This window comes from Jatropha curcas, chromosome 1, assembly GCF_041381405.1.
Source record: "Jatropha curcas cultivar XTBG-Jc1 chromosome 1, XTBG_Jcur_1.0, whole genome shotgun sequence".
NCBI classification, from domain to species: domain Eukaryota; kingdom Viridiplantae; phylum Streptophyta; class Magnoliopsida; order Malpighiales; family Euphorbiaceae; genus Jatropha; species Jatropha curcas.
Genome location: NC_143151.1, coordinates 2,574,743 through 2,602,639, shown reverse-complemented (window position 1 = coordinate 2,602,639; position 27,897 = coordinate 2,574,743). Strand labels below are relative to the sequence as shown.

General features: G+C 33.6%; 3 protein-coding genes across 5 annotated transcripts; 1 reads left to right on the top strand and 2 right to left on the bottom strand.

The window, feature by feature from the left end:
• Nucleotides 1-1,814: 1,814 nt before the first annotated feature.
• LOC105628258 (uncharacterized) lies at nt 1,815-6,906 on the top strand. Its single transcript, XM_012209641.4, has 5 exons — nt 1,815-2,134; nt 2,454-2,663; nt 3,383-3,468; nt 3,592-5,317; nt 5,606-6,906. Exons 2-5 carry the CDS (start codon nt 2,570-2,572, stop codon nt 6,271-6,273), a joined length of 2,574 nt encoding a protein of 857 aa, XP_012065031.1. The 5' UTR covers nt 1,815-2,134; nt 2,454-2,569; the 3' UTR covers nt 6,274-6,906.
• Nucleotides 6,820-12,939, bottom strand: SSI2 (Plant stearoyl-acyl-carrier-protein desaturase family protein). Its single transcript, NM_001306013.1, is given in 3 exon segments — nt 6,820-7,673; nt 8,422-8,926; nt 12,811-12,939. Coding segments are annotated over 3 exon segments (1,191 nt in total). The 5' UTR covers nt 12,936-12,939; the 3' UTR covers nt 6,820-7,112.
• A 2,451-nt stretch (nt 12,940-15,390) lies between these two features.
• POLA3 (DNA primase POLA3) lies at nt 15,391-27,675 on the bottom strand. 3 transcript variants are annotated; one of them, XM_089725339.1, is made up of 18 exons: nt 27,461-27,675; nt 27,084-27,172; nt 26,816-26,949; nt 26,183-26,233; nt 25,860-26,035; nt 25,394-25,471; nt 25,165-25,276; nt 24,703-24,787; nt 24,556-24,607; nt 24,408-24,469; nt 24,200-24,315; nt 23,998-24,119; nt 23,364-23,432; nt 23,122-23,179; nt 22,791-22,864; nt 17,072-17,120; nt 16,762-16,841; nt 15,391-15,711 (listed from the first exon to the last, which is right to left on the bottom strand). In XM_089725339.1, exons 3-18 carry the CDS (start codon nt 26,916-26,918, stop codon nt 15,649-15,651), a joined length of 1,350 nt encoding a protein of 449 aa, XP_089581465.1. In that variant the 5' UTR covers nt 26,919-26,949; nt 27,084-27,172; nt 27,461-27,675; the 3' UTR covers nt 15,391-15,648. The 3 variants fall into 3 exon arrangements, with proteins under 3 accessions (XP_089581465.1, XP_089581462.1, XP_089581460.1); XM_089725336.1 differs by having other exon boundaries at nt 27,060-27,172; nt 27,461-27,674; XM_089725334.1 differs by having other exon boundaries at nt 27,101-27,172; nt 27,461-27,674.
• Between the last annotated feature and the right edge of the window lie 222 nt (nt 27,676-27,897).

Sequence of the window (27,897 nt, the reverse complement as noted above, 5' to 3'; positions counted from 1 at the left end):
ATTTTCAGGCTCATTGATTTTCGAGCTCAACTTCGAGTCTGGCAAATTCGAACTCGGCTCAACTCATTTACACCCTTAATGGGTAATTTTCCTTACTTATATATACAAACTCTAATTTGCTTATAATTATTTATTTTGCTAATATATTTGGTAAGACGTAAAATGGGATATGGACGCACAATTTGGACAAAAATAAATATGGTATCGTGATAAATATGGACCCTTTAATTTGTAATATGTTAGGTCAATTGAATCCAATTTGGCGTTTGTATTAATGGAATATTATGCTTCTAGATAATTATTTTTTATTTGTTAACATATTCTCGTTCTTTCTAGATTCTCGTCGCAATATAAATAATAAATAAATATAATAAAAAGAAACAGATACAGCCAGCATGGCAAACACTATGATCAAATATTAAAACATTTAATATATTCTAATCTTTATAAAAATTTTTTATCTAAATTAAAAAAAAATAAAAAGAGCATATAAGTGGTGGAGGTCAATTATTCAATTAATATTTATTTTGATAATAATTAAATTTATAAAACTTAATTTATATATTGAAGCCGCATTTGTACAGTCCATTTCTTATTAATTTAAATAAGAGTGTGCCATGCACCTCTTTTAAATTCCATCATATTTCTATCCACAAAGCAATTAATTTTTTTTTAACTTTCCGTACAAATTTGGAATTTTATCAGTCAAATTTTGCAAGAATATGATTAAAATATTTTTTCACAAATAATTCAGCTAATAAGAATAAAATAAATAAATGTAATTAACAAGAGAAAATGGAAGAAAATATAGGAATTTATAGAAAATAAAGAAAGATGTATAAATAAATAGATAATATTCTTTTAATTGCATCTTTAATAGATATAAATATATAGATATGGCCATATAAATATAAATAATTAAGAAAATAAATAATTATAAATAAATTTTAAAAAATATCTAAACTGATCCAACCAAGATATATAGAAACATGAAGAAAATTTTAAAAATCTCTGAAAAGAGAATTATAGAATACTTAAAAAGAGAGAATTAAAGATTAAAGATTAAAGATTAAAGAAAAAGCCAAATATTTCTATTAATGTAATATAGATATTAACATTGAAACACATAAAGTAAATTCAAACTTAAATAAATATCTCAAAATAATAAAATAATTAAAGTTTAAACATTAAACTTATAAAATAGAAAAATAATAACATATTGAATTGCCAATATTTAATGATATATAAACATGATTAGATTTTCAAATTAATAATTATTATAAATAAATTTAAATTTTAAACTTAACCCATTGCCTGAAGTGGTAAAATCAAAATATAGAAAAATAAATAAAAAAGATTCAAAAATTCATCAAAGAAAATAGAATGCTAAATAAATAAATAGAGATATAATTTTCTTTTTATTTTATATATAAAATTGAGAGTTTAAGAATATATATAAATATTGATGAATATCAAATGAATAATTTAGTTGCAAAACGAGAAATTGATGTGATCTTGGAAAATTAACTCAAGAATTAATTTAATATTTTTTTTCACATTTCTGTGTTTCCATTCTCATATGTGAATCTTTATTTTGGAAATGATGATTCATCCAAAAACTTAAAAAAAAAATGGAACATGTGAGAAGACACTAAAAATGGAACAAGTCCAAACCTTTCACATCAAACCTCCTCAACCCAAACCAAACCCTTTTATGAGTAACCCAAGAATTGAACTTGGTCTGCTGTATAATTTAAGGGCTTCGCTCAATCTCCAATCAAACATCATTATTTACAATAACAATGGTTGTGCATCTAATACGTAGCCCCTTAGCTTACTTATCGGACTTTTCTTTTGACTTGTACCTTTCAGTTTAGACAAAGTCTTCTTATTTATTTGGGAACCATATACAGATACTCGTACAAAGAACCAGACTTTGGCGGGCAAACTACGCCAAAACTGCTTTCTTGATCTTCTTTACCGGGAAAAAACGACTAACGACCTTCTTCTACCCTATTCTTGCACGTTGAAATACCTTGTGTATACTTTTATTTGATTCATCAATTTCTCGTAAGCCTTTCTCTGGTTCTTGGAAGCGAAGCTACAGCTAAAAGTTTCGAGAAACTTGTCATAAGTAAGTTTTTGGGTTTTCAAGCATTAATTCGTAAGCTTTTTCTGTTACTTTTATGAGTTTTTTTGACATGGGTTTTTGTTTATTTGGATATTTCTATTCAAATTTTATATATTGGCATATCACATACAAGGTGTTTGGCAATTCTTCTTAGTTAAGATTGATACTTGAAAAGCTTTTGTCTGAGAGATGGATTTTAGTTCAGAAAGTCATTCTTGATTTTCTTTTCTTTTCTTTTATTTGGCAGATTATTGAATATTCAGTAATAATGTTTATTTATTCTTTAAATGAGTTATTCTCATGGTTTTTGATGTTGTTTCAGGTTCTACAGTAGAATTATGTGGAAGATATAGATATCAGGGAATCAGTTTTTCTATAGTAAAGCACTTGGACCTCGAAGAAACTAGTATTCAATTTCAGGGATATCTTACAGGCTGCATGTGGATCCTTCATATTCTTGATTACCATCATTGGCACCGTGCCAAAACGACTTCTCACCGCAAAAAACATAGAAGAGTGAAACATGCCATATGTAAGCAATCTTGATTGTCCTTGTCTTATCTCCCCTTCTAAGGTCAACTTTTTTGCATATTGAGTGAGGTAGAAAAGTTGAAAAAAATTACTATTTTAGTTGCAATACTAATTTTTTTTTAGGTAAAAAAATAAAAAAAAAAAGGGTAGCCAAGGCTCGAGATATTACAAACAAACTCTAGGATGCATTCCACCCAAGTTATCACGCAGTAGCCATGGAAAAACTCCTTGAAGATGCTGTTGAAGAAAGTGTGTGCCACTAGGAAAGTTTCCAGTTGTATAATTTTAAATAACGGTTAATACGATAAACAGCAGTTTCTTGGCATTAAAATGAGCCTTTCAACCAATGAGCTTTGAGTCAATGGTAGTAGAATCATCTTTTTAAGGTTGAGAATTTGATGTATTAACAGGCCTTTCATGTATCATGTTTTACTGGATTTGTTCTGTTGGTTAACTTTATGGCTTCCACGAATGCATAGTTTCTCACTTGACAAACGGAATTCTTTGGTGCCAAAATAGTTGAATCAGATTTAGTAAATCATCTGTCAAAGGAAAATTTTCTGAAGGTTTTCAATTTGGTTGAATTTGATTCAACTTTGGCCAAAGAGAAATCTGAAGTGGGAAAGATAGGCCTAGCAAATGAAATTCTTAGAAGTAGATATATGTTGTTTTGATTTATACCCTCCTATGTACTCAGCAAATTTTTTCTCTTAATCATAGGCTGTGGACATCCAAAAACAGTTTCTTTTGATCATTTTAAGGATGAAGTGCAAAACTATTTGGATGCGGATGCTGTACCCTTATTGGTAAGTTGATGTTCTACTTTTACAATCTTGAGAATCCATGAGATGTGAATTTTGTTGCACAAAATTTTTTACTTTGCATATTGCAGAATAGGGATTGACTATGTTTATTCTAAAATTTACCAGGATGAGCGGCAAACAGTACAGGCCACTCCAACTGATGGGGTTTCTAGCAAAGCCCGCATAAAAGCATTAATTGCTAAAGAAATGTCTGCAAGGTCACGGTTTCAGAGAACTGATTCAGTTCTTCATTCAGGACCTACAAATGGCCTTCATCCAATCATAATCCTGCAAAAAAGCACTGATACTTCTGCCTCTGGATTGCTGGTTCCATCTCTACCAAAGTTCCATGAGGAAAGAGTCGCATTCAGTGGAAATTATAATGAGGCCTGCTTAAAACAAAACTCTCTTTCTGCAAAGCAAGAATTTCCCTCAGAAAAGGGCGATAAATCAGTGACTGCCTCATTGGACCGGAACTTTTCAGATGCCAGTAGACAGTTACACAGAGAAAATTCATGTCGCCAATTTGTGGAATGTGTGGACGTTCTTGAGTTATTTAAGATAAACAAGAAGTTGTTCTTGGAAATCTTACAGGATCCTGATGCTGAAGCTGCCAAGAAGTTCCATGTTCAGCTGCCTTCTGATTCGAGAATAAGATTAAATAAATCAGGGTCATTTCCCTCAGCTGAACCTGCACAACGTAGCTATTTGAGGCCTACTACACTTGAACACAAGCAGAAGGAAATTTGGTCTTTCCCAAAAGGAGAAAAGTTTCCCGCTGGAGCTGCAGCGCTGAAGTTTGTCGCATCCAAGTCTTCAGAGGATTCCCATGATGAGTCAACTGGTTTAAAGGCCGACAATAATGGAGTTGTTGCTGTTGCTCAGGAAACAGACTTTTCATCTTCAGCATCAAGTCATGGGTCAAATAAACATGGGTGGCATCAATCATTTATGAGTCATCTGAAAGATGTTATGAAGAAAATAAAGCATACACTCAAAGAGAGCAAAAAGGAGAATAACCGCAAATCGGCGAATGTCCTCCTCTATGGAGTTCCTTCGAGAAGTAAAATGCCGATTGATGAGAAAGAGACTCCTGTAGTTTTGAATGAGGGTAAACTTCACCAAGATGGTAAAGAAAACTCCACAAATTTTCATGACAGAAGTGTTTCTGATAATGATCCCAGCAAGAGTAAACTCCCTCAAATTAGAAGAGTGTCCTCGCTAAATGAGTCTATAGATAGATATGCTCGGTTGTTTGAGTACAGTTTAACCAGAGAGACCAAGTCGCATGGATATCAATCTCGGAGTTTAAAATTATCAAATGAAGATAAATTTCCACCTCCAGGGAACAGTTTGAAATCCTTCAAAAGGAGACTTTCTCTGCCTGATCTTGACTCTTTGTATCCATTGCCAAATGATGCATCAGATGATCCACTTCATTCAGGGATGCCAATTAAGAGTATTGCGGATGATGCTACAAATGCTGAGAATGACAATCGTGATGACTTGAAATCAGTGAGCACTCGTGCAGATAGTGAACAATTTGAAACATTAGATGCTATTGAAGAGGCTCATTTTATTCAGGAAAGCTTGGTGGAAGTAGGTCACCGCTGTGAGAATAATGAATATTCAGGTGATCGAACAATAAGTAAGGAGGAAATTGTAAAGACTGAAGAACCACACGAGGATGCAATTGTGCTAGAAAAGCAAGGGTGTAGTTCTTGCCAAGATCAGGAAACAAGTTCTATAATTAACTCCAGTAAAGAGCATAAAAACCAAAGTTCTGTTTCAGTTTTTGAGACAGATTTTCAAGAAGCCATAACTGGCCAAGCAGAGCTCCCAGTCTCAAAAGGTAAAGCATACAAATCTGTTACAATATGATATTTAAAGAAGCTCACATTTGTTTTCTTCTTCTTTTTTTTTTTTTTTTTTTTTTTTTTTTTTTTTTTTTTTTTTTTTTTTTTTTCTATTACGTCAGGAAATGATTAGCATTTTTAACATAAGTTCGGTGTGAAACACAATATTGACTTGATACACTCGAAACTATAGTTACTTCCAATTAGTTTCCTTCTTTTTTCGTCTTCTTTTTTTGTCACCTTGATGGGATTAATCATTAATGGCAACCTCTAAATTGTATCAGGTTCTGAGTTGGTCTCCAGTCCCATTAACATTGATGAACCAAATTCTTCTCTCGATCAACAAGACAGGTCTAGCAGTTGCATCAGTGTAGACAGTAAGAACTATGAAAGTGCACACTCAATGGTTGACTGTAACTTCCTTCATTTCCAATTAAACGAAGTAGAAGAAAATGATTTCAGTTATGTGAAAGATGTGCTTGATATATCTGGCCTTTTTGAGCAAGGGTGCCTTGGGACTTGGCACTCGCTAGACCAGCCATTAAGTCCTACATTGTTCAAGGAATTAGAAGCTTATTTACACCATGAATCTGAACGCTCATCAGAGAATTTTGGCTTTAACTGTGATCACCAGCTTCTGTTTGATTTGATTAATGAGGTGTTACTTCATATCCATGGAAGCTCATTAGCCTACTTTCCAAAACCCTTTTCTTTCACTCAACTTGTACATCCATCACCGAAAGGAATCCATATTCTTGAGGAAGTCTGGAAAAGAATTAGTTGGTATCGGAATTCGAGAACAAAGGCAGATCAATCATTGGATGATATCGTCATCAGAGATTTATCAAAAGATGATAGTTGGAGGAACCTTCAAATAGATGTTGAAGATATAGCACTTGACCTTGAAGATTTGATTTTTGATGACCTTATAAATGAAGTTGTATGTTCATGAAGAAGTCAAGGCCGTATATGAAGGAATCCTTCCGCATTTGCACATGAAAATTTTTGTTTCTTTTCTAAGTCATGCTTTTTTTGCCAGGAAAATCATGGTTTCTTGATTTACAAAATTTCAGAGAGAGAAATACTTGGAATCTCGCAACGGCTGTCTTATTCCATTGCAAGTTTCTGTATCTTCTGGATGTGAAATTCAGTTGGGAAAAGAATAGGAATCTTTAGCATCAAGTAGATAGAGATCACATGTAATTATAGGCTTCTATAGTTTTGTAGCATTCTTTCAGAGTTGAAATGATATTTTTGTATACATTAGTACAGTTCTATTCAGCAGAAGTTTTATTTGGAAAAAATTCTGAATAAATGTATAATTCTACAGTCTCTATTCTGCAATGAAATCTTAATGATCAGATTACTACGGTAATAGAATTTTCCTGCTTGAGCGACTGAATGCCAAAGAGTAGATAATATTTCTCATAGAAGAGACAAAAAAGAGTAATCGAATTTGCGGTATGAGGATTTTGATCATCATCATCATCATCAAAACTGCCACAAGGATTGTATGCTTATACTCAAGAAACTAAAGACAAACAAACTAATAGAAGAGACCATGTAAAAGAACACAATACCAAAACTACAGATGCCCCCTATCAGCATACTCAAGAAAACACACAAGACCCAACTGAATCTACAATTTACCAAATTCACTCCCCTTTCCCAGACATAAAACTAAACTGGATTTGTAAACAAAATGAAACTACAAAATTCTACCCCGCTTCTGATTCTGCAGGAAGGGACATGAAAAAGGGCCAAACTGACTATTTGTGTTTCATTCTGCACTTACAGCTTCACTTCTCTATCAAAAATCCAACTGAAAGGAATTGTGGGTCCTTCCTTGGCTCGTCCTTGAGCTCTCTCTTCCAGCCTTCTAATTCTTGGAGGTAACCGACAAACGTAATCCTGAGCCTTTTGCCCCTCAGCTGAAAGTCCTGTTAGCTTATCCACCTTCCATCTGCCCACCAAGAACTCCAATATATCTGCATAGTCCTTTGCAGTATAGACACCAAGCCGCTGTGCAACAGCTGAAAAGTGGTCAAAAAGATTGTCATCACGACCATCATACATCAAGTGTGCCGGCATGGAAATTTTCTTTCTCATCATGTCAGCAAAAGCCAACACAGTTCCATCAGGATCAATCTCGAAGAGCTTTTCCACTATCTTTGTGTATGCTGTCTCATGTCGCTTCTCATCTGCAGCAATTGTACCACATATTTGAGCCAACTTTATGTCTCCATGTTCTTTGGCAAGTCTGGCAGTGTTTCCATGCGAGATGAACGTTGCCCTTTCTTGGAATGATGTGTAGATGAATCCAAGATAGGGACTGTTTTCAGTCCGTGGATCCTACAGAATGATATAAAGAAAAATAAAAGTCAGATTAAAATTTAAAAGAATAATACATAAAAAAAGAGCAACTGAGCATTGTGATGAAATACAGTGAAAACAAGAAAACGATTACACAGTAGATTTAATTATTTATTCATTCATTCATTCATTATTATTATTATTATTATTATTATTAGTAGTAGTAGTAGTAGTAGTATTTTGCTTACTCCATAGATCTAATTTATTAATCCTATGAAAGATTCATAAATTTTGCCTCAAATGCAATAGTAACAGGACCTGAGAAAAATCATTGGACCTAAAGCTACAATGCTTAAGTAAATCACAATAACAAGGGATAACATAAAAGCTCAAGCACAAACATGTTTTTCATGTAGCAACCAAGCAAAACATTGTTTGCATATACTTCTAAGAAACAAATAACCCAAGCCCAGACGTATCTTATTTTGCTGAAATGTCTTGGTAGTCCTGAAGTTAGTGAGCTAAAACAAAGGTAGCCATGAATTGGCAAGACAAGCATGAAACAAGAGTGAGGAACAGATGAAACTCCCAAGTCCATTTATCACTATTTCATTGCTTATCTACCAAATTTAGCTTGATATAAAGGAAGTATCTTGATGTATCTGTTTATCTATGTGATTTTTTTTAATCCGGGAAAAAAGATCTGTTTTATCTACATATGTATCTTTGTTTCAAATAGCGTATAAGAAGATTTAAGACAACACAAATTAAGTGGCAAGGACATTACCATTCCTGATCCAATCAAATATTGAATTGTCTTCTCAATTTGCCTCATGTCCACTCGTCCAGACAGATAGAGATACTTATTGAGAAGGTCGCCATGTCTATTCTCTTCAGCAGTCCATGCCCTTGTCCAAATTGCCCAAGAAGTAAGGCTAGCACCAGTTTCATCCCGAACTCCATCTAAAGTGTTCAGCATTGTTTGATAAGTGGGAAGGGCTTCTTCTGTGATCATGTCTCCAACCAAAACAACAAAGTAGTCATCTGGAATCTCCTTCACTCTCTCCCTAAGTTCCCTGACTTGTTCATCAAATCCATCAGAGGAAGGATCAGGCAAAAAATCCTGTGGTTGCCAACACTTCTCAACTGGTTTCAGATGAACAAGAATGTTCTGCTCAGCCCATTCATCTAGAGATTTAAATATCTCAATCTTCTGGGGTGGCATAGAATGAGTAACCTGAACATGCACCTCCCGAGGAGGCATAAAAGGCTTCTTAAGATTCTCCACCTCCCTGCAAGTAGAAAAATTTAGAATTATGGAAATACGACACTGGAAGGTAGGAGCTGAAACTGAAAGCATAATTGCCATAGAAGTAAAACAACAAAGCTCATGGACAAAATGCAACCAATGTGCCTATTTTCCAATCAATTATTTTTGCACAAAATTAAAAGATGATTAAATGAAAGTGCACTATCCAATGTAGCCATTCAAGTATTTTCACACACTGAAACCGATTTAATGGTTCTTGAGCTTGTTGGTTCAAAATTTTATGAGAATGAGCTCAAAGAATGTCATGCAATACCTAACTTGCTATGGTTGGAGTCTCTAAAGAATATGGAAATTTTTGCATAGTAATGATTAGATGGATTCAGCCATTCTAGCTCCAAGAGAACAACGTTTAGCACACCCAACCCAAGTAATGTTTAACATAACACATGAACTCTACATTTTCATATGGAATTTAACTCAAAATAAAAGGAAAATACAGATGCCAGGTATCCACATAAGCTACGAGGGACACAGTTCTCATTTCAAATCCCAATCACATTGTTAGACACATTGATTACAGTGTTCTCCTCATTTTAGAAACAAAATATTCATTTTTAATTGAGTACTTGTCTTTCGTTTCCTCTATATTTTAGTTTATTATTGAATGTTACAATTTAAGGTTTGATTCAATTCACAGTTCAGAAAAAGGATATTAATTCATGATCACAATCTCAAATTGACAATTTTCTTGGTAAAACTTTAGGACTCGAGAGTGCTTCATGCCAAGTTGCCAAAGGTAAGACTATCAAAACAGTTCCTTCTTGAAGAACCAGCTTGAATGAGAACATTATTGGCCTTATCCAAAAGTTTTAAACACTTCAAAAGGCATTTTGGATGAAGTTATCAAACAAAAACTTAACGTTAATTCATCTTTATACCATACAGCACATGATCCACCCGAGAATCAACACTATGCATGGTTTTTAGTGAATTGAGGACAAAGTAAAGGGAACAGAGGGAAAATCATCCTCTTAACTTTATTTGGCATTTAATTATTTTTGAAGGGGTATGGAAAAGAAGGTCAAGGATTCCCCAACATTCGCTCCTAAGAGTCAAAGTTGGTCACACTCCAATTCATAGTGTAAGTCATTTCAAACTAATTAAATAAACTCAAACTGTCCCTTTTATCGTTATAATTGCATAAACAATGTAAAACTAAATTAAAAGATACTATTTATTTTGTTTTCTAAATATTAAATTTACTCTTCCTCTATCCATCCAAACAAAATAAAGATATTATGCGTCTTTTGTTTTACACATCTAATTTTTAATTTTCCAAACATGATTAGATAGAAATTTTATCTTCTCATCCATCCATTCCTTCCCTTCCCCTTTGCGCCCCTTAGCCAAGCATCATGTGAGTAATTAGGAGAATATCATCCATATAGAACAGAATTGACCACAGTCTATCACTAAGCAACCAAGAAATACCACTACCATACCCAAAAATGATAATCTAACTCCTAAGAAAAAGGCAACAAAAATGGGACATAAGATAGAACCTAAGTGCGGAATCATTGCCGATGAGAACTGATAGAAAAAGAAAATTATATTCAATTATCACAAAGGCGCTATAAAATTAATACAAGATGAGATCAGCAAAGTAGTTGACTAATAACTACCAAAACTAAGACAACTTAAAAAATAAGAGTCCTCAGCTCTTGCAAACATGATAGCAGCTGTAATTTAGAAAATAGTCAATGATCTGCACGTACACAGAAATCAAATCTAGGTTTACCAACTTAAATATTCACCTCCAATGACACCAAAAAAGTAAATAAAACTATTTAGGCCATTCAAAAAGAATAAAAATAAATACTTATAACTAATGCAGCCACGCATGGATCACTAAGTTAAAAAGACAACTGATGAAATTCAAAAAAGATTGAAAACAAAATTCAAGTTCACAAACTTGTTGAATAATGCGGAGATTTCTTAACTGCCAAGAAGCAGAAACCAAAATTTAGTCCTAAAAACATGACAAACAGCTGCACCTTCGAAAGTCAAAGATTCCACTGCTTAATTAATTCAAGAAGGGATCTGCCTACTTAAGTTAAGCATCACAAGTCCATAACCACTTTCACCCACTTCAAAGTCCTTTTCCAAGATAAAGACTAAACCATATTCAAAGAAAATAAAAATGAAACATTATTTTCTTTCAAAAAAATTATAAAAGAAATGGTAAAAGCAAAGTAAAAATTATACCATCAAATCAGCCCATAAAAGTGCAGTGACCTTTTCTAAATTGAATTGGCACATGCAGAGTTGTTTTACATGTATCACTCATCATGTTAATATTGTAAGTATGAAATAAAATAGAACACAGTAGAGAAGAACAAATAGAACAGCTAATATAATAATCCAAGCATTTTCTTGCAGAAAACTTCCAAAAAAAGGAAGAAAATAAATTGAAAGAAAACAAAGCCTGACCCTGGGCATGCGCTTCAGAATCACAATTGAAAACATCCATCATTCAAGAAGCTTCCAAATACAGAAAAATCTAGGCAGGAAAACAACAACAACGAGCAAGCAACAGGTGGACAAGCATGCAGCCATCAAATTCAACATATTATATGAATGAAAATTCCACCAAAAAGTAAATGCCAAATTAAGAACTTTCATTAGCTTTTCTTTAATGTAATCATCAGTGAAAACTTAAATTTTATGGTTGTAATTTGTTTGCCATATGCATCATCGAAAAAAAATGTCTCAAAAAGAAAAGAAGAAAGATTGCAACAAATATTGATTCAGCAGAATCTTTGACAAGGAGTAAGTGCACACTTAAAACATGGATTCCTCCTAAAATGATATTATTAATATAATAATTATCCTAACCAACCATTATCAAGCTAAAAAGGGACAAATAGAAATCTGTGGTAGCATTAAAAATAGATACCAAACAAAATTAAACCAGGTGAACTATTCCAACCACCAAAATCCAATTGAAGAAAACAATAGAAAATTTTCAAGAACATATCATTTTCAGATGAAAATTATCTTGAACAAAAACTGAATTTAAAATCGCCGCAAGAAAATTTTTTTAAATTTTCTAGAAAAAGTTTTTTTAAGTTTTCGGCAATATGAATGTATCTTGCTTGACGATTTCCTTTTCTTAAAGTTTATTGCATCATTAAAAGCCATTTAAAAGCATAAATATGAAAAACCAGTCATTATCATCACATTTAAAATAGTTTTGCCATTTTAAATAACAAAAATGAAAAACTATACAAGTGAACGAAGACAAATTCCAAACAATTAATAATAAGAAGAAAATCAATTATAGATTCAGAGCATACATTCATGAAAATGCAGAGACTTGAATAAACCCCAACTAGCAAATCTAAGAAAATCCCCAGAAAACCCCAATAATATGCGGAAATATAAAACTAATTTCAAAGAATTTAAATAAGAGAATTAAAGAAAGTTTTATAGGTGAAACACACAACCAAATAAAAAAAAATCATAAAAGAAATTATTGCAAAAGTGAAACAAGTTCTATAGAGTTCAAATTAGAGGAGAGAGAGAGAGAGAGAGAGAGAGAGAGAGAGAACCTCATTACGAAAAAGCAGAAAGACCATAAATAAATATATTTGAAAAACATAGACAAAGTACACAAATCATTGCTATAAAGAAATGAAGCCATATCTCAATAAAATCAAATAGAAAAAACCCATAAGAACACATGAAAAGAAAATCAACAAAAACCCACATAAAAATGATGAATTATAAAGCTAATTTAGAAGAGCAAAAAAAGAAAACCCAGATCCAGAATCGGCTGAATAGCAAGAAACCATGGAAAGATCCATTGTTTAGTAAAGAAACAGGGAATGGAAGTTTATAACTCACTTGGAACCGGACTTGAGGGTAGAAGCCATATAGAACTTGGGAGATCTGAGATTGGCCATTGGTGGGAGAGCGAAAGTAGGCAACTTGTGAGATTGAGAAATGAAAGAATTGAGCTTGAGAGCCATTGTTATTGTTCTGCTGTTACCTCTTTTTGTCTTGGTTCAGTTTCCTCCACAGGAGAGAAAATATGAGGACATAGAGGAACAGAGAGGAGTGACAACTGACGACAATAAAGCTCTTCACTCGAATAATGGGTATTATATGTGTACACTCTACTGTCCTGCTGGGTGAATCTCTTACATCACTACAAACCCCTTGTTTCCTCCTAATTGCATATTAGCCCTAATTTTTCTCCAATTTTTCTAAGAGAAAATCACGGTACGATTTCTGTAATTTAGAAAATACAACTAATACGTTCATGTATTTTTTAAAATAAATTAAAATATCCTTATATTTTACTTCAGTTAGATTATAAAGTCCTTCCGTCTAATTTTTACATTTTTTCCATTAAGTACCTTATGAAATGACAAAAATACCTCTTTTATTTTTAAAAATATAGGAACAGACTAGTTATCAAACTATAAGGACCGTACTGTAATTTTTTTAGTATAATAATTTAATATCTCTCATTTGATCTTTGTATTTTCTTATTGACTTAATGAAAAAAATGCAAAAAATAGACAAAAAGACCTAGTATGATAACGGAAGCAAAATATAAGGACAATTGGTATATTTAAAAAAAAAATGACTAATTATATTTCGCAAACTACATGGATCATATTGTAATTTTTTCTTTTCCTAACTGAATGATTTAGTAATAGTTATCTACCTTTATTGCTTGAAGCATTGTGAATACGAGTTGCGAACACAAATGTGAAAGGTGATGTGGCTAAATGTCATATAGACATTAAATTTTAAAAATATATGCACTATTTTATAGATCCACAATTTAATATATTGTTAATCAATACAAAGCAATAAATGTTTACATTATCTAACCGACCTTCAGAAATAGAAGGTGTGATAAGTAATACCTATTTATTTTTTGACACCTCAATTTGACATACCAAATAATCATCGGTACTGGAGATGATGCCAGCTATTAATTTAAAAGTTACAGTTATTATAATATTTCATGGTTGTTTTATTATTTTAAGATAATTTATTGTTATTTTTTAAAAAATAAATATAATATGCTATATTTTTATATTCAAGGTTCTTCAAAATGCTTAATTTGTAGATTTGACAATATTATAAAATTAAATACTTAATTAAGATAACAAATTTCTTAGTTAGTAATGGATGAAATACATGAAATGAAATGAAAGGTAATTTCTGAATTGGAATCTTATTGTAATTCGAAATGATAGAAATGTACTACAAGTGAATAATTACGTATTATTGAGTTTAATAGTTTAAATCGTATATTAAAATTAAGAAAGAGCATTTATTATAAATTTTTATACTCTGTTAACTATTGAAAAGGTTGAATGCGACAAAAAAAAATGAGTTGATTGGATTGGTAAGTGAATTCAAATTTCATAAAGGTAAAAACTGTCGTAATAGAAGTTTGATCAGAAAATGCACTTTTTATATATTTTATAAATATTTTATATCTATTTTGGCATAAAATTAATTTCATTTTAAAATTTATGGATATTTTCTCTATAAATTGTTTTTCGCGAATCAAAATTCCAACTTTGGAAAGATTATTTGTCTTATGGATATAAAAGCATTTTTTTATAGTAGTCTTAAGAATATCATACAAGAAATGTATAAATATAGTATTAATTGACGTTAAATACACGACATATAGACAAACACGTCCATTTACCAATTAAAATATTCTCTTTTCTTTTAGAATAATTAAAATACTCTTTAGATATCTATCTATTTTGCCATTTATCTTCTTTCATTTAAAATATAATGTGAATATATCTTTCTGTTTACGAGCTGTAATTTAAATGGCAACATATATTAAATATGTGAGAAGAATTTTCGAATTCGATTCTCATTAAACACATTTATACTAAAACTCTGAGCTTGAATTAGACAATCTCTAACCAGTGATTTATAAAAAAAAAAAAAAAAGTTTCTCTACAATAAATCCAAATACAAGGAATAAGGATAACTGATAAGCACTATAAAGCTAAATAATCCAAATACAAATTGCTCGACGGTTCATTTAGAATCAGGAAAATGGTATTAAAATTCTTAATTTTTTTTATTGATCTCCAAATTAAAAAAAAAAAAAAAAGGAAAAAGAAAAAAGTAGGCAGAGATTCAAAAAATTAGAAATTTTCTCCTTTTTATTTCATGAAATGATGCCTGCAAATTTTTATTCCATATCAACACAGCTTTGTAACTCTTCTAATTCAAATATGCTAAAATATTTTTAAGCATTTAAACATCAAAATATTTTTATGCATGTGGCCAATGAAAAAAAAAAAAAGCAATTTTAAACCCACATTTTCTGTAGTTTCTGTTGAGGTTTACTATTTTTATCACCCCTCGAACAAATGAATTGCTTCCGTTCTTCAAATAATAAAAAATAGAAATTTAGAATTTAGAATGCAAAGGTAAGGAAGAGTAGTGCAGTGGTTAGTGAGAGCATATAATCTCCAAACTTTGTTAAACCAGTACTTTACAAGAGCAAAGCAAGTGCCAAACAGGTTACAAGCATCTATATAATTATAAAGCAAATCAGAAAGCAGGTATAAGACATCTACGTAATTGGTTAAATTCGTAGTTAACTTAATTTTTAAAGCACGATTATAAGTTGAATGTGACCGGACCTTCTCTATACACCAGGAGCAGGATAACATGTTGGCGAAAGCATTACCAGCTGATGGAATTCTTTGACTTCTGGATTTTTGCATTATGGGAACTCTCTATCTCTTCCTGTAAATTTCAAATCACTTAGATCAATTCTACGAGGATTAAGTATTCATAGATAAAAGTATAAATGAGCTGAACCGGTTCGCAAGCTGTTCGACCTCAAAAAAAGTTAGAAAAATTTCGACTCAAATTGAGCCTCATTTAGCAAACCAACCAAACTCGAGCCTGATGATATTTAGCTCAAAAATTCGCCGAGCCTTACAAGCTTTTATATATACATGTATGTAATATTATTTTAGGTTTAATTGTGCCTCAAGCCGAACTCGAACTTAAAATTTTTTGAGTTGAACTTGAGCTTCAAATTGAGCTCGGCTTGGCTTGTTTACACCCCTATTCATAGTATCCAAACAACAAGAAATGGACAATTGAGTTGCTTTGTAATGTAAGCTAGCATACAAATTAAATCGGAGCTTAAGTTAAATTTGGTGCAAATAATGATGCTTCATATATATATATGACAGAATTTGCTTTATGAAATGTATAAGAGCCTATATGGCACTAAAGGTTGAAACAACTTATCAGCAAAAGTATCATATTATATGCTGTTGGTAAAAACAGTCTGAAAATGTTGCGTAACTGTTTAAAAGTTTTTATGACTAAAACATATAACATTCACCTGAAACAAACTTTAATAACCTCATCTATAAGATAATGCTTTTCTCAACTACAGCTAAAACAGATTTTAATTCCTTCTGGGGCAGTCTAGGTTTCATTTTACTCAGTACTTCGCTTTTCCCACCATTAGTTGAGCATTTATCATTTCATTCTTTCACAGGCAATGTTTACAATGTACTATGTACTTCGTTGAAAGCAAACTGACCTTAGAATTTTCCTAAATTAATGTCTTTTGTACAGAAATTCTTGATTTCGAAGTTCTACTTCCTATTTACTGAGACAAGAGAACCGCATAGTTCATACTTTGAACATAGGCAGCAATGAAGGTTTGAATAACTGAAGTAATGTTCAGGACAGGAGCTAATTCAACTGAATACTAAATAAGCTTCCTAAAATGAAGATAACAAACAGTGCATGCCGAGTTGATTCAGGATATACCTTGCAAGATTTTAGTAGAGGTCGCAAGAACGACGACCTGAAAAAGCTAATTGATTTTCCCAGTGAGGTTCTATCACATTCTGCCATAAAAAAGATATAAATCAATAAATGCATTTTGGATATCATTTGTACCAGGAAAGGGAAAGAAATCTAAAAATGGACTCTGAAAGTGCACATGCGGTAAACAGGATCCACTAGCAGCATTTCACAAAACAGAAACACTAATCTTATCCTAATCTTATAATATCCTTCTAAAGACTGCAAAGAAATGCTTGACTATGTACAGTAGTTCAGGGTCATATTAACATACCATTATCACCATCAGCTCTCAGTCCCCCCTTGTTGAGTTCTTCCAAAAGCTGTGAATACAACATAGTCGTACAGAAATTTTAAAGAATAGGGGAGGATTCAGTAAACATAAAATGGAGTATTTCACACCATGAATAATACTTGCTAATTTTATTTTCTCTATCACACGCATGAAGATTGACTAAAGTGTGAAGGGCATCCCGCAAAGGAGCATTTAAGCCTTTCAAAGGCTCACATGGTAAACTGGGTTTCATCTTAGTGTCAATAACAGCTGTATAGTGAGTCAATATCAGCTGTAATTATTGTATATATCTTTACTAATTTGCTATAATTCTGGTATTTAATAGCTGTAATCTGGGGATTTATTGGGGATGTAAATATGGGATGTGATGTGCTTAAATTTAGGAATATTGTAGGCTATCTCTTGTATAAATGTATATGATACAGAAGCATGAAGATATACAGAATTTTCTCCAAATTCTTTTGTCTTGTTATGGTATCAGAGCCTTACGAGATACCTCTCTTGTGTTTTCTTGTCTGAGATAGTTCTCATCTTGTGTTGTTTTTTTTCCCCTTTTTCATATCATCTTGGTTTTCTAATCATGGAAAAATCTGACGTTGTTGCTTGCATCAAATTCACAGGCAAGAATTACTTTGCTTGGGAATTTCAATTCAAGATTTATGTTCAGGGAAAAGACTTATGGGGACATGTTGATGGTTCGACTAGTAAGCCGACGGATTCAACTAAAATAGCTAAATGGGAAACAAAAGATGCTCGTGTGAAAAGCTGGTTGTTGCAAACAATGGATCCTTCCATTGCTGTCAACCTCAGACCATTCAAAACAATGAAAGCGATGTGGGAGTATCTAAAAAAAGTGTATGCTCAAGATAATTCAGCTAGGCATTTTCAACTGGAGCAAGATGTGTCCACTTACACGCAGGGAAATTTGTCAATCCAGGAATATTATTCGGGTTTTGTTGCTTTGTGGACTGAATATACTGAGATTTTATATGCTTCTATTCTTGAAGCATCTTTGGAGACAGTCATAAACCTTCATCAGACTAGTCAAAGAGATCGTTTTTTGATGAATCTCAGATCTGAATTTGAGATTGTCAGATCCAATTTGTTGGCTAGGACTAACATTCCATCTTTGGATGATTGTTTGAGTGAATTGCTTAGGGAGGAACAACGTCAAAAGACGCAGCATGCCTTAGAACAGCAAGGCAGCTCATCCAATGTTCTCAATGTTGCGTATGCAGCACAAACCAAAACTCGGAACCTGGCTGGAGTCCAATGTTACAGCTGCAAAGGATTTGGTCATATTGCAAGTCAATGTTCCCAAAAATTTTGCAACTATTGCAAAACTAAGGGACATATTATTTCAGAGTGTAGAAAGCGTCCCCAGAATCGTACATCTCAGGCTTTGCATGCTTCAACAACCAATCATTTGGCGGCATCAACATCGAATAATGCTTCTCAACAAGCTGTACCTGTACTTACTCAAGAGGCAGTTCAACAAATAGTCATTTCAGCTCTTTCTGCACTTGGAATTACGGGTAAAAACAAATCCCTCTCTAAAATCTGGCTTTGTGATTCAGCTGCATCAAATCACATGACTCCATCACTTGACAATCTGTGTAACATTAAAAAATATGATGGGCACTTGAAAATCGAGACTGCTAGTGGGAATCATGTTCCCATTATGGCTACTGGTGATATTTCTTCCTCTCCTTTTCTGAAGAATGTTTTTATTGCTCCTAAAATCACTACAAATTTATTATCTGTTGGACAAATAGTGGAGAATAATTGTGAAGTCATTTTTTCTCCCTCTGGTTGTGTTGTGCAGGAGGTAATGACGGGGAAAACGGTGGCAAAGGGACCTAAATGGGGCAGATTGTTTCCTCTTAATATCCATGAACCGACCAAGCTTCAAAGTGTGTCTTCTTTTCTAACTACTTCAGTTCAAGATGAATATCACTTATGGCATACGAAGTTGGGTCATCCTAATGATAAGACTATTTCTCTTTTGTTTAATTCTGGTGTGTTGGGAACTAAAACCTTGTCTAAAAATATTGATTTTAATTGTTCTAGTTGCAAAATGGGTAAAAGCAAAACCTTACCTTTTCCATCTCATGCTACTCATAAAAATGAATCTTTTGATTTAATCCATAGTGATGTTTGGGGAATTTCACCTGTTATTTCTCATAATCATTACAAATATTTTGTAACGTTCATTGATGATTACAGTCGCTTCACTTGGATCTATTTTTTGCGACAAAAATCAGAGGTCTTTGATGTTTTCCAAAAATTTTTAGCCTTAATCGAAAATCAGTATTCTAAGACTATCAAAATCTTGCGTTCTGATTCGGGTGGGGAATACATGTCCCAAAAATTCCAAGTTTTTCTTCAATCAAAAGGGATTCTATCTCAACGAAGTTGTCCATATACCCCTCAGCAAAATGGTGTGGCTGAGCGAAAAAATCGCCATTTACTTGATGTGGTTCGAACTTTGCTCATTGAATCATTTGTTCCACCAAAATTTTGGGTTGAAGCCTTATCCACTGCCGTACATCTCATAAATCGACTTCCCTCACAGACTCTCAATAATCAAACACCATATTTTTTGCTTCATAAAACCATACCAAATTATAAACATTTACATCCTTTTGGATGTGTATGTTTTGTCCTTCTACCACCTCACGAACGAACCAAGCTTTCCCCACAATCAATAAAATGTGTCTTTCTTGGCTACGCACCAAATCAAAAGGGTTTTCAGTGTTTTGATCCAACCACCCAACGGATTCGTATTTCTCGTAATGTCATTTTTTTTGATACCAAAAAATTTTACTCTTCCTTTGAAGGCTCATCCAATACCTCTTCTTATACACTGCTTCCATCTTTTGAAGACAACTTCAATGACTCACCTTCCAACTCTTCTCTTCCAATAACCGGATTTCATCCTGGGATTGTGTATACTAGAAGACCTGTTCCTAGACAAATTCAACAACAATCTGATACTCCATCAACAGTAATGGCACTTGAAGCTTCGCCTGGGTCCCCTCTGCCACCTGAGCCCGACATTGCACCTCCACCACTTAGAAGATCTGCTCGAACCATCAGAGCCCCAGACAGGTACGGTTTCTCTCCAGAAAGAAAAAATGAATCTCATACATCCATGGTTGCTACTTTGTCTTCTATTGCCATACCAAAGTCATATTCAGAAGCAATTAAATCTGATTGTTGGAGGAAAGCTATTCAAGATGAACTGGATGCTCTGGCAGAGAATCAGACTTGGCAACTTAAACCGTGTCCACCAGAAATCACTCCCATTGGTTCCAAATGGGTTTTTACTGTCAAATTGAAAGCAGATGGTTCTTTTGAACGTTGTAAAGCTCGTCTGGTAGCACTAGGAAATCGCCAGGAATATGGGATTGACTATGACGAAACATTTGCTCCGGTCGCGAAAATGACTACAGTTCGTACAATTTTGGCTATTGCAGCTTCTCAAGACTGGCTTATACATCAAATGGATGTTAAGAATGCCTTTCTTCACGGGGATCTTAAAGAAAATGTTTTTATGCGTCCGCCACAGGGATTGCAAACTGGTCCAAATGAGGTATGTCATCTGCAACGTTCTCTGTATGGGTTGAAACAAGCCCCTCGTGCCTGGTTTGCAAAATTTCGTCAAACTTTGCTTGATCTCTCCTTCCAACAGAGTCAATATGATCCTTCTTTATTTTTCCAAAAGACACCTCAAGGCATAGTTATGTTACTTGTATATGTGGATGATGTTTTAATCACTGGTAGTGATACTGTTTGCATTCAACAATTGAAATCATCTTTAACTGCTTCATTTCACATGAAAGATCTAGGGTCTCTTACTTATTTCCTGGGATTAGAAGTTCACAGAAGCACCAAAGGAATCTTTGTAAATCAACACAAGTACATTCAAGAACTAATTCACTTGGCTGGGTTAGCAAACACAAAACCAGTGGATACTCCTATGGAAGTTAATGTCAAATTTCGTAAAGAGGAGGGTGAACTTCTACAGGATCCTACATTATATCGGCGCCTTGTTGGAAGTCTTATCTACTTGACAATAACAAGACCGGATATCTCTTTTGCTGTCAATTTGATGAGTCAATTCATGGCATCTCCACGCCACTTACATATGGTTGCTGTGAAACGCATAATTCGGTACTTGCATGGAACTCCACATCGTGGTCTATTTTTTCCAGCTAACTCTTCCCTTACTCTTGCTGCTTATAGTGACTCTGATTGGGCGGGTTGCCCGGATACTCGTCGGTCTACAACCGGGTGGTGTGTATATTTAGGTGAAGCTCTAATTTCTTGGAAATGCAAGAAACAAGACAGAGTCTCCAAGTCTTCCACTGAAGCAGAATACAGGGCAATGTCTGCAACATGCTCAGAAATAATATGGTTGCGTGGTTTGTTATCTGAATTGGGTTATACTCAAGCTGGGTCAACTCCTCTTCATGCGGATAATACTAGTGCCATCCAGATTGTCGCTAATCCAGTCTATCATGAGCGCACCAAACACATTGAAATAGACTGTCATTCAATCCGAGAATGTTTTGATAATAATGTAATCAGCCTCCCATATATTTCTACAACACAGCAGATCGCCGATATCCTGACCAAGCCCCTCACTGCTGCTCGACATCAATTTTTCGTAAACAAATTGATGCTGCTTGATTCACCAGCATCAATTTGAGGGGGGGTGTCAATAACAGCTGTATAGTGAGTCAATATCAGCTGTAATTATTGTATATATCTTTACTAATTTGCTATAATTCTGGTATTTAATAGCTGTAATCTAGGGATTTATTGGGGATGTAAATATGGGATGTGATGTGCTTAAATTTAGGAATATTGTAGGCTATCTCTTGTATAAATGTATATGATACAGAAGCATGAAGATATACAGAATTTTCTCCAAATTCTTTTGTCTTGTTACTTAGTTTGCTGAATAACTAGAAGCATAATAGGAAAGCACGAGCTGTAGCAGAAAGTCATAGTTTTCCAGAGTTCTTGTGAGGAATAACTAAGAAGTCAACATCGACTCACAAGGCTTATTGGAGGCAGAAATAGAAATCAAAAGTGGGCAGTATTGAGGTTCTAAGCGTTCACCTAAAAAATATATATGAACATTGAAATTTATTTTAAAAGGAGGAAACAATGGTGAAACCAAGCAAAGTGTTCCTATATACTTTATTCTGTTTGTAGGTGAGAACTAAGACCATACAACTTCACAAAGTATTCAAACTAGTTGCTTGGTATAATCTATGAGGCATTTTTGCTAAGACTTGGAAATTCAAGAGCAAGGAAGCAAGGAAAAGAAAGCAGTCGCAAGGACATAAAATATAAGGGATAAACCAATGGCACAGGACCAGAACAAACTTAAATCTCAGGTCCTAATTACAGCAATTTTTTCCCCCACAACTATTTTAGGCTGATCATTTTCTAGACAAGCTGAAACTATCCTCAGTTCAGAACAAAAGAAAATCAGGGCAAATTTGATTTTATTTAGTAATAAACTAAGAATTAAAAGTTATTCCATGAGGAAGCAGTTATCTGGTTCAGAATAACTGAATCAGGGCAAATTTGATATTATTTAGTAATAAACTAAGATTTAAGATTCATTCCATAAGAAAGCAATTAGGTAGATAAATCAAAAACAGGCGCACGGCATCATTACCTGGGAAAGTGTTGGCACCGTAGTAGGATCAAATTCTTCACAATGTTTTGGGTCAATAGGTACACAAACACGTCCTGGGCCAAGATGATTTATTAGTATAGAAACACAGAACCTGAATAGTTAAATTCATGAAAGATAACAGTAAAAACATCTCAAAGATTCCAAGGAAAACTGTAACGCCTTTAAGCTATATATAAAAACCTATCAAAAAGACAAGAAACTGGTGTTTGGAACAGAAGAAACTCTTGAAATTTCAAAATCAAGTGATGATTTTAAATCAAATAATGTCGATGGCATTAATAACTGGTACGAGTAGAAACTTCAAATTTACCTGTTTTTGGATGAATACAGAATGGTGCTTTCAGCAAATGGTTCATGTGTTTTGAGACCTAACAAAAGTAGGAAGGTTCAAAGTAAATGGCTAGAACATGTAATCATATGGAAAAGGCGTGCACTTGCTGAAGGTCTGCATTAGTGGAGAACCCAGAGTAGATTGCAGTATTCATGAATTCTCAGGACTTGTTATAAGGGATCTGATGATAAAAGTGGGTAAGGGGATGGAACTGTACAAACCTCCATATCAAGCCTAGGATACGTAAAGGAGAACACAATCTCTTCAACACATCTACGAAGTCCTTGTGCCTGAGAGAGAGGAAAAAAAAGCCATAAATATTAAAGCAAAGTAAAGCTTTTATACTTATAAAATCATCTGTTTTATTCAGTTTGCAAGATATCCTTGTCAATATAGCAATTCTCAGAAATTATATATATATATATATATATATATATAAAAGCAGTATTTAATATTTTCAAGAGATGCAAGACATTACAAGATAATGTGACCTTGAAACGGAATAAATGAAAGAAACCAATCCTACTTAAATCAGATCAAGAAATTTATTCAATTGAATCTCAGAGAAAACATATTTGAGCTCAAACTGTATTCACATCAAATTGTATCTGCTCCAAAACTTAAAAATGATAGAGATACAATCACAAAGAACAACAAGCAATTGCGTTGGATGGGAATAATCCAGTCCACTCCAATTGATATGGATCAATGGAATTTTCCAAGCAAAAGCCCATACTACAGTTATTTGAGTAGGCATGGACAATAAAACATTGATTGAACACCAACATAATGGTTGAAATGTATTTATTCATTTTCTTAAGAAAAATGACAGTTCCACAAATGCCATATTCTTACCTTCTTTTGTCCAGATTGGAGTATATGCGTAAGCTGCTTCCATCGAACAAGATTAATGTCTTCTTTTGCAATGGAGGATTGCTTTGCATTCTGCCACTTCCCTCGAAGCTCGGAAGTAACAGCTACAAAGATGACAGTTTATTTCAGCAGGAAGTCATGGAGAGAAACTATACATGGAAGTAAAAATTTTGCAAGACAATACATTCATCCGGAATCATCTCAAATATCTTCTCATATTTCTCTTCAGTTGAAAATATATTTTGACTGGAAAGCAATTTTCTCTCGAAGAAATCCTTGAGAACTTCTGTATATGATCTCCTGCAATATAGCATTTCTCACTATAACAAATGCATCCAGAACTAGAAGCAGCGATAGAGGACAGGAAAAATAAAATACACATCAAAACTTACACAAGGAAAGGGTGAAGAACATGACCAGCCAAAGACACCCTTTTGTTACTATTTTCATTGCCCTGAACAGAGTACAGAATAAACTTCCATCAAACTTTCAAAATAAAATCTCATTATGCAGTTACATTCCTAGAGTGTAGTAAACCACCTTGTATACTCTGAAATAATCAGCAATTGCTGCCCTCTGTTCATTAGTTAGCCTGCATGCATAGTTGCAGTGAATTTAAAACATTGAGCTAACACCACAGGCAAGAAAAATAGAAGGAATTAAAACACAGATTATAAGCTGCATTACCTTCTTGCTTTTCCATCACAAACCCAGCAATGGACACCACGTCTTCCACTATAAACCCAAAGAATATGGTTGAAGCCAAAGTCATCTGCATGGTTGAAGTAACTGAGTAAAACATAATCGTAGTCTTATTGCTCTTCACTATTGTCCATGGCATGAAATTAGATCTGTCCATTCGCTTAGCATTTTTATATATAACATTTATTTGGAGAAAATGGAACAAAATACTAGACTTGGATAAAAGTTCAGGGAAATGAAGAAAAATGATGAAGCTTTTGCTGAACTTCCATTAACATTGGAGTTGAAATTTTAAGCATTAACCTTACTGCTTGAGACATACTTGAAATTTATGATCAAAGAAAATGTTGTGCAGCACCTATAATACAGATAGTACACTAGATTCTATAATATGCCAAGATGACTTTCTAAAGAAGATATCGGGAAGGTAATATGAAGTATTCTTACCCCTGAGTGCAGTATCAATCACTTTAATAGCAACAGTCATTAGAGGCCAGCAGTCCAAGCAAACATCAGCGCCTAAGCAGCAATATCTTACATTATCATAATCTGACATATCCTGGGGGAATTAAGAGCTTAAAAATGTTAGCAGTGAAGCCATAAACTCATAATTAAAAAAAAAAAAAAGTAGAATTAGGATGTGACATTAAGCTGCAACAGAAGTTCAAGGACTTACAATATCAAAAATCAGCTCCCTTTCCACTGGAGTGAAAACATTATCACCACTTTGGGCATACGCATGCCTCTTTGCAGGCTGTAGCATACAAAAATTATAAAACAGAAAGGATTATAAGCCAAACGCTAATGAGTTTTTATTCTGGAAAACATGGAAAGCAACTAAAAGTAACCAGAGAACAAAATTCAATTCATTGCTCTTATAGGACTACAAATGCTTGGAAGCATAACTATTCGAATCCAAAACTTCTTTTAATCCAATAATGAGTCTAGCAACAATAAAAGGCAAAAGATGAACGTTGCATTTACCATGTAGCACACACTACAATCAGATTAACTTTTTTAAGGCAAATATGTAAGTCCTGAACCTAGATAAAAGTAATCATCCAAGATAGCAGGCACATAAAGTATAAGTCAAATTAACAACTTATCATCAACTTCAAAAGCAATGCTAACAGAAAACTTACATCCACACTGTAAACGGGACCAATATCTATTTTAAATGGACATTTCTCTTTTATGGAATTCTCCAGTTCAGACTCATTGTTGAAAGACTGAAACCGCAAATAAATGTCATTATCCAGAGTAAAAGAAAACTCTCTACGACCAAAGTAGGACTTGTCACAGGCAGGATGCTTCCCATCTACAGATAGGCAACAAGTGGAAAAGTTACATATGAAAGAGATATCATCTTGAACATCCACGAGCATGTGAACAGTTGCAACATGGCATGCCTGCTCCACTAGTGTACGTGCACATGTTAATATACACGGAAGGATATGTGAATTACCATGTCCATAGGACATCCATTTGAAAATATCAGCATGAGGGAAAAGCTTTCCTGCAATGCAGAAAGTTCTGGTTAGATCTAAAGAAAAGCACATTGCCATCTCAAATAAGACTCTAGGAACAGGAAAAAACATCAAAGGAAAAAAATGAAAAGAAAAGGAGCAAGAAATTACATGAACAACCATCAAGAAAAACTTATGTCACTATATTCAATTGGGATTAACCTTGTTGATTAAGTTTGCCTAAAACAGTAGCCTCTAGTGTCTTAATCCCCCTATAAACTGACAATTTCAGGTTCTTACTCAAAAGACAAAGTGAAATATAATTAGACAGCAAAACATCACAATCAGAATCATAAACAAGAACTTAATAGTTTCATTCCATTAAACACACCAATTTCACATGTATTCTAGTAAAATTCATTGATTTGGATTAATCATTATACAACAAATGCCAAATGGCAAAGTAGCCGATGTTATAAATCAAAAAACAATGATGTGATAAAATGGCTAATATTCAATTATGGATGATCTTGAATAAAAAAATACTGCAAATATTAGTGAAACTAACGAAAAATTTAGTCCCCTGCACCCTCCTCCCCTCTACACAAAAGGAGAAAATGAGAAGAATTTACCATAGTAAACTTTAAGATAGTTAGGATTAAATCCGTCAGGGACAGCATTTCCCACCCTCTGGCCATCAATCAACATGTCATCCCTTCCATTATCAACTTCCATTGTCCGTGTGGAAAGCACCTTTTGCTCGATACTGAGAAAAACAAATCATTATTATTATTCTGATGATGTTTCTTGCTTAGATTCACGAGATAAGAAATCTAAGGATAAGCAAAATTAAACTATTACTATAATTCATTAAACCTGTAAATTATAAACCACTAATACGTTGTTTTAAACAATACCAACTCCGGCTAGCCAATCAAGCTGCAAGTTGAACTCAGGCAGGTGTGCTTGCTTAATCAGATGTAATGCTCCTGCAACAAGGTCAAGAGGCATAAATTCAGAGTAAGAGAGGTTTGGAAATGATAATTTGCTAAGTTTCATAGAATTTCTTCTAATATAAATTTTGCATATCAATAAAAAAAGAAAAGAAAAGAAAGCACATTAACCAAGGAAAAATTGATTTCAATTTCAATTATTAATCAAAGCAGAGAAAATGTTGAGATTCCTTCGAAAACAATTCCTGGGATTTTGATTTCCTGACCCCATTTTATGGAAAAAAAAAAAAAAAAGAATCAAGAAATAGAACTGGAAGAAATTACCTTAAAAACAGAAAACTCAGTGGATTCAGTAGTCCTGAGCGTCAAAAGTAAACGAAATATTCGACGGCAATAGTGAAAAGCGGAAGGTGACGGTGCGGGTGTTACGGTGGCGGACAAGGGCTGGACATGTGCTTCAGAGGCTAGAAACTAGTTGGGATGCGCATTAAACGATGAGTTTAAGGTTTTGGGGTTGGAAATTGGGCGGCAAAACGTCGGGATGATTAGTTTTGTGGCGGGAAATGTAATATAATGATTTTGATACGACCAAAATACCCTTCATTTTCTTTTAAAAAAATGTCAAAAAAGCTCAAATTTGTTAAATGCACTACTAGAGTTTCCTCTAATGAGTTCGAATTGTTCATCAAAATTACAAAACCAGAAAAGGAAATGAATAGCCAATCAGAATTTGCTTCAAAGTTCAAATTGAAATATCCCAA

Coding starts and splice junctions, on each gene's coding strand:
- LOC105628258 (XM_012209641.4), top strand. CDS start 2,570: ATGTGGATCCTTCATATTCTTGATTACCATCATTGGCACCGTGCCAAA. Junction 2,664..3,382: donor AAGAGTGAAACATGCCATAT/GTAAGCAATCTT, acceptor TCTTAATCATAG/GCTGTGGACATCCAAAAACA. Junction 3,469..3,591: donor CGGATGCTGTACCCTTATTG/GTAAGTTGATGT, acceptor AAAATTTACCAG/GATGAGCGGCAAACAGTACA.
- POLA3 (XM_089725339.1), bottom strand. CDS start 26,918: ATGGAAGTTGATAATGGAAGGGATGACATGTTGATTGATGGCCAGAGG. Junction 25,472..25,859: donor GTCCCGTTTACAGTGTGGAT/GTAAGTTTTCTG, acceptor TGTATGCTACAG/CCTGCAAAGAGGCATGCGTA. Junction 22,865..23,121: donor CTGTATTCATCCAAAAACAG/GTAAATTTGAAG, acceptor ATCTTGGCCCAG/GACGTGTTTGTGTACCTATT.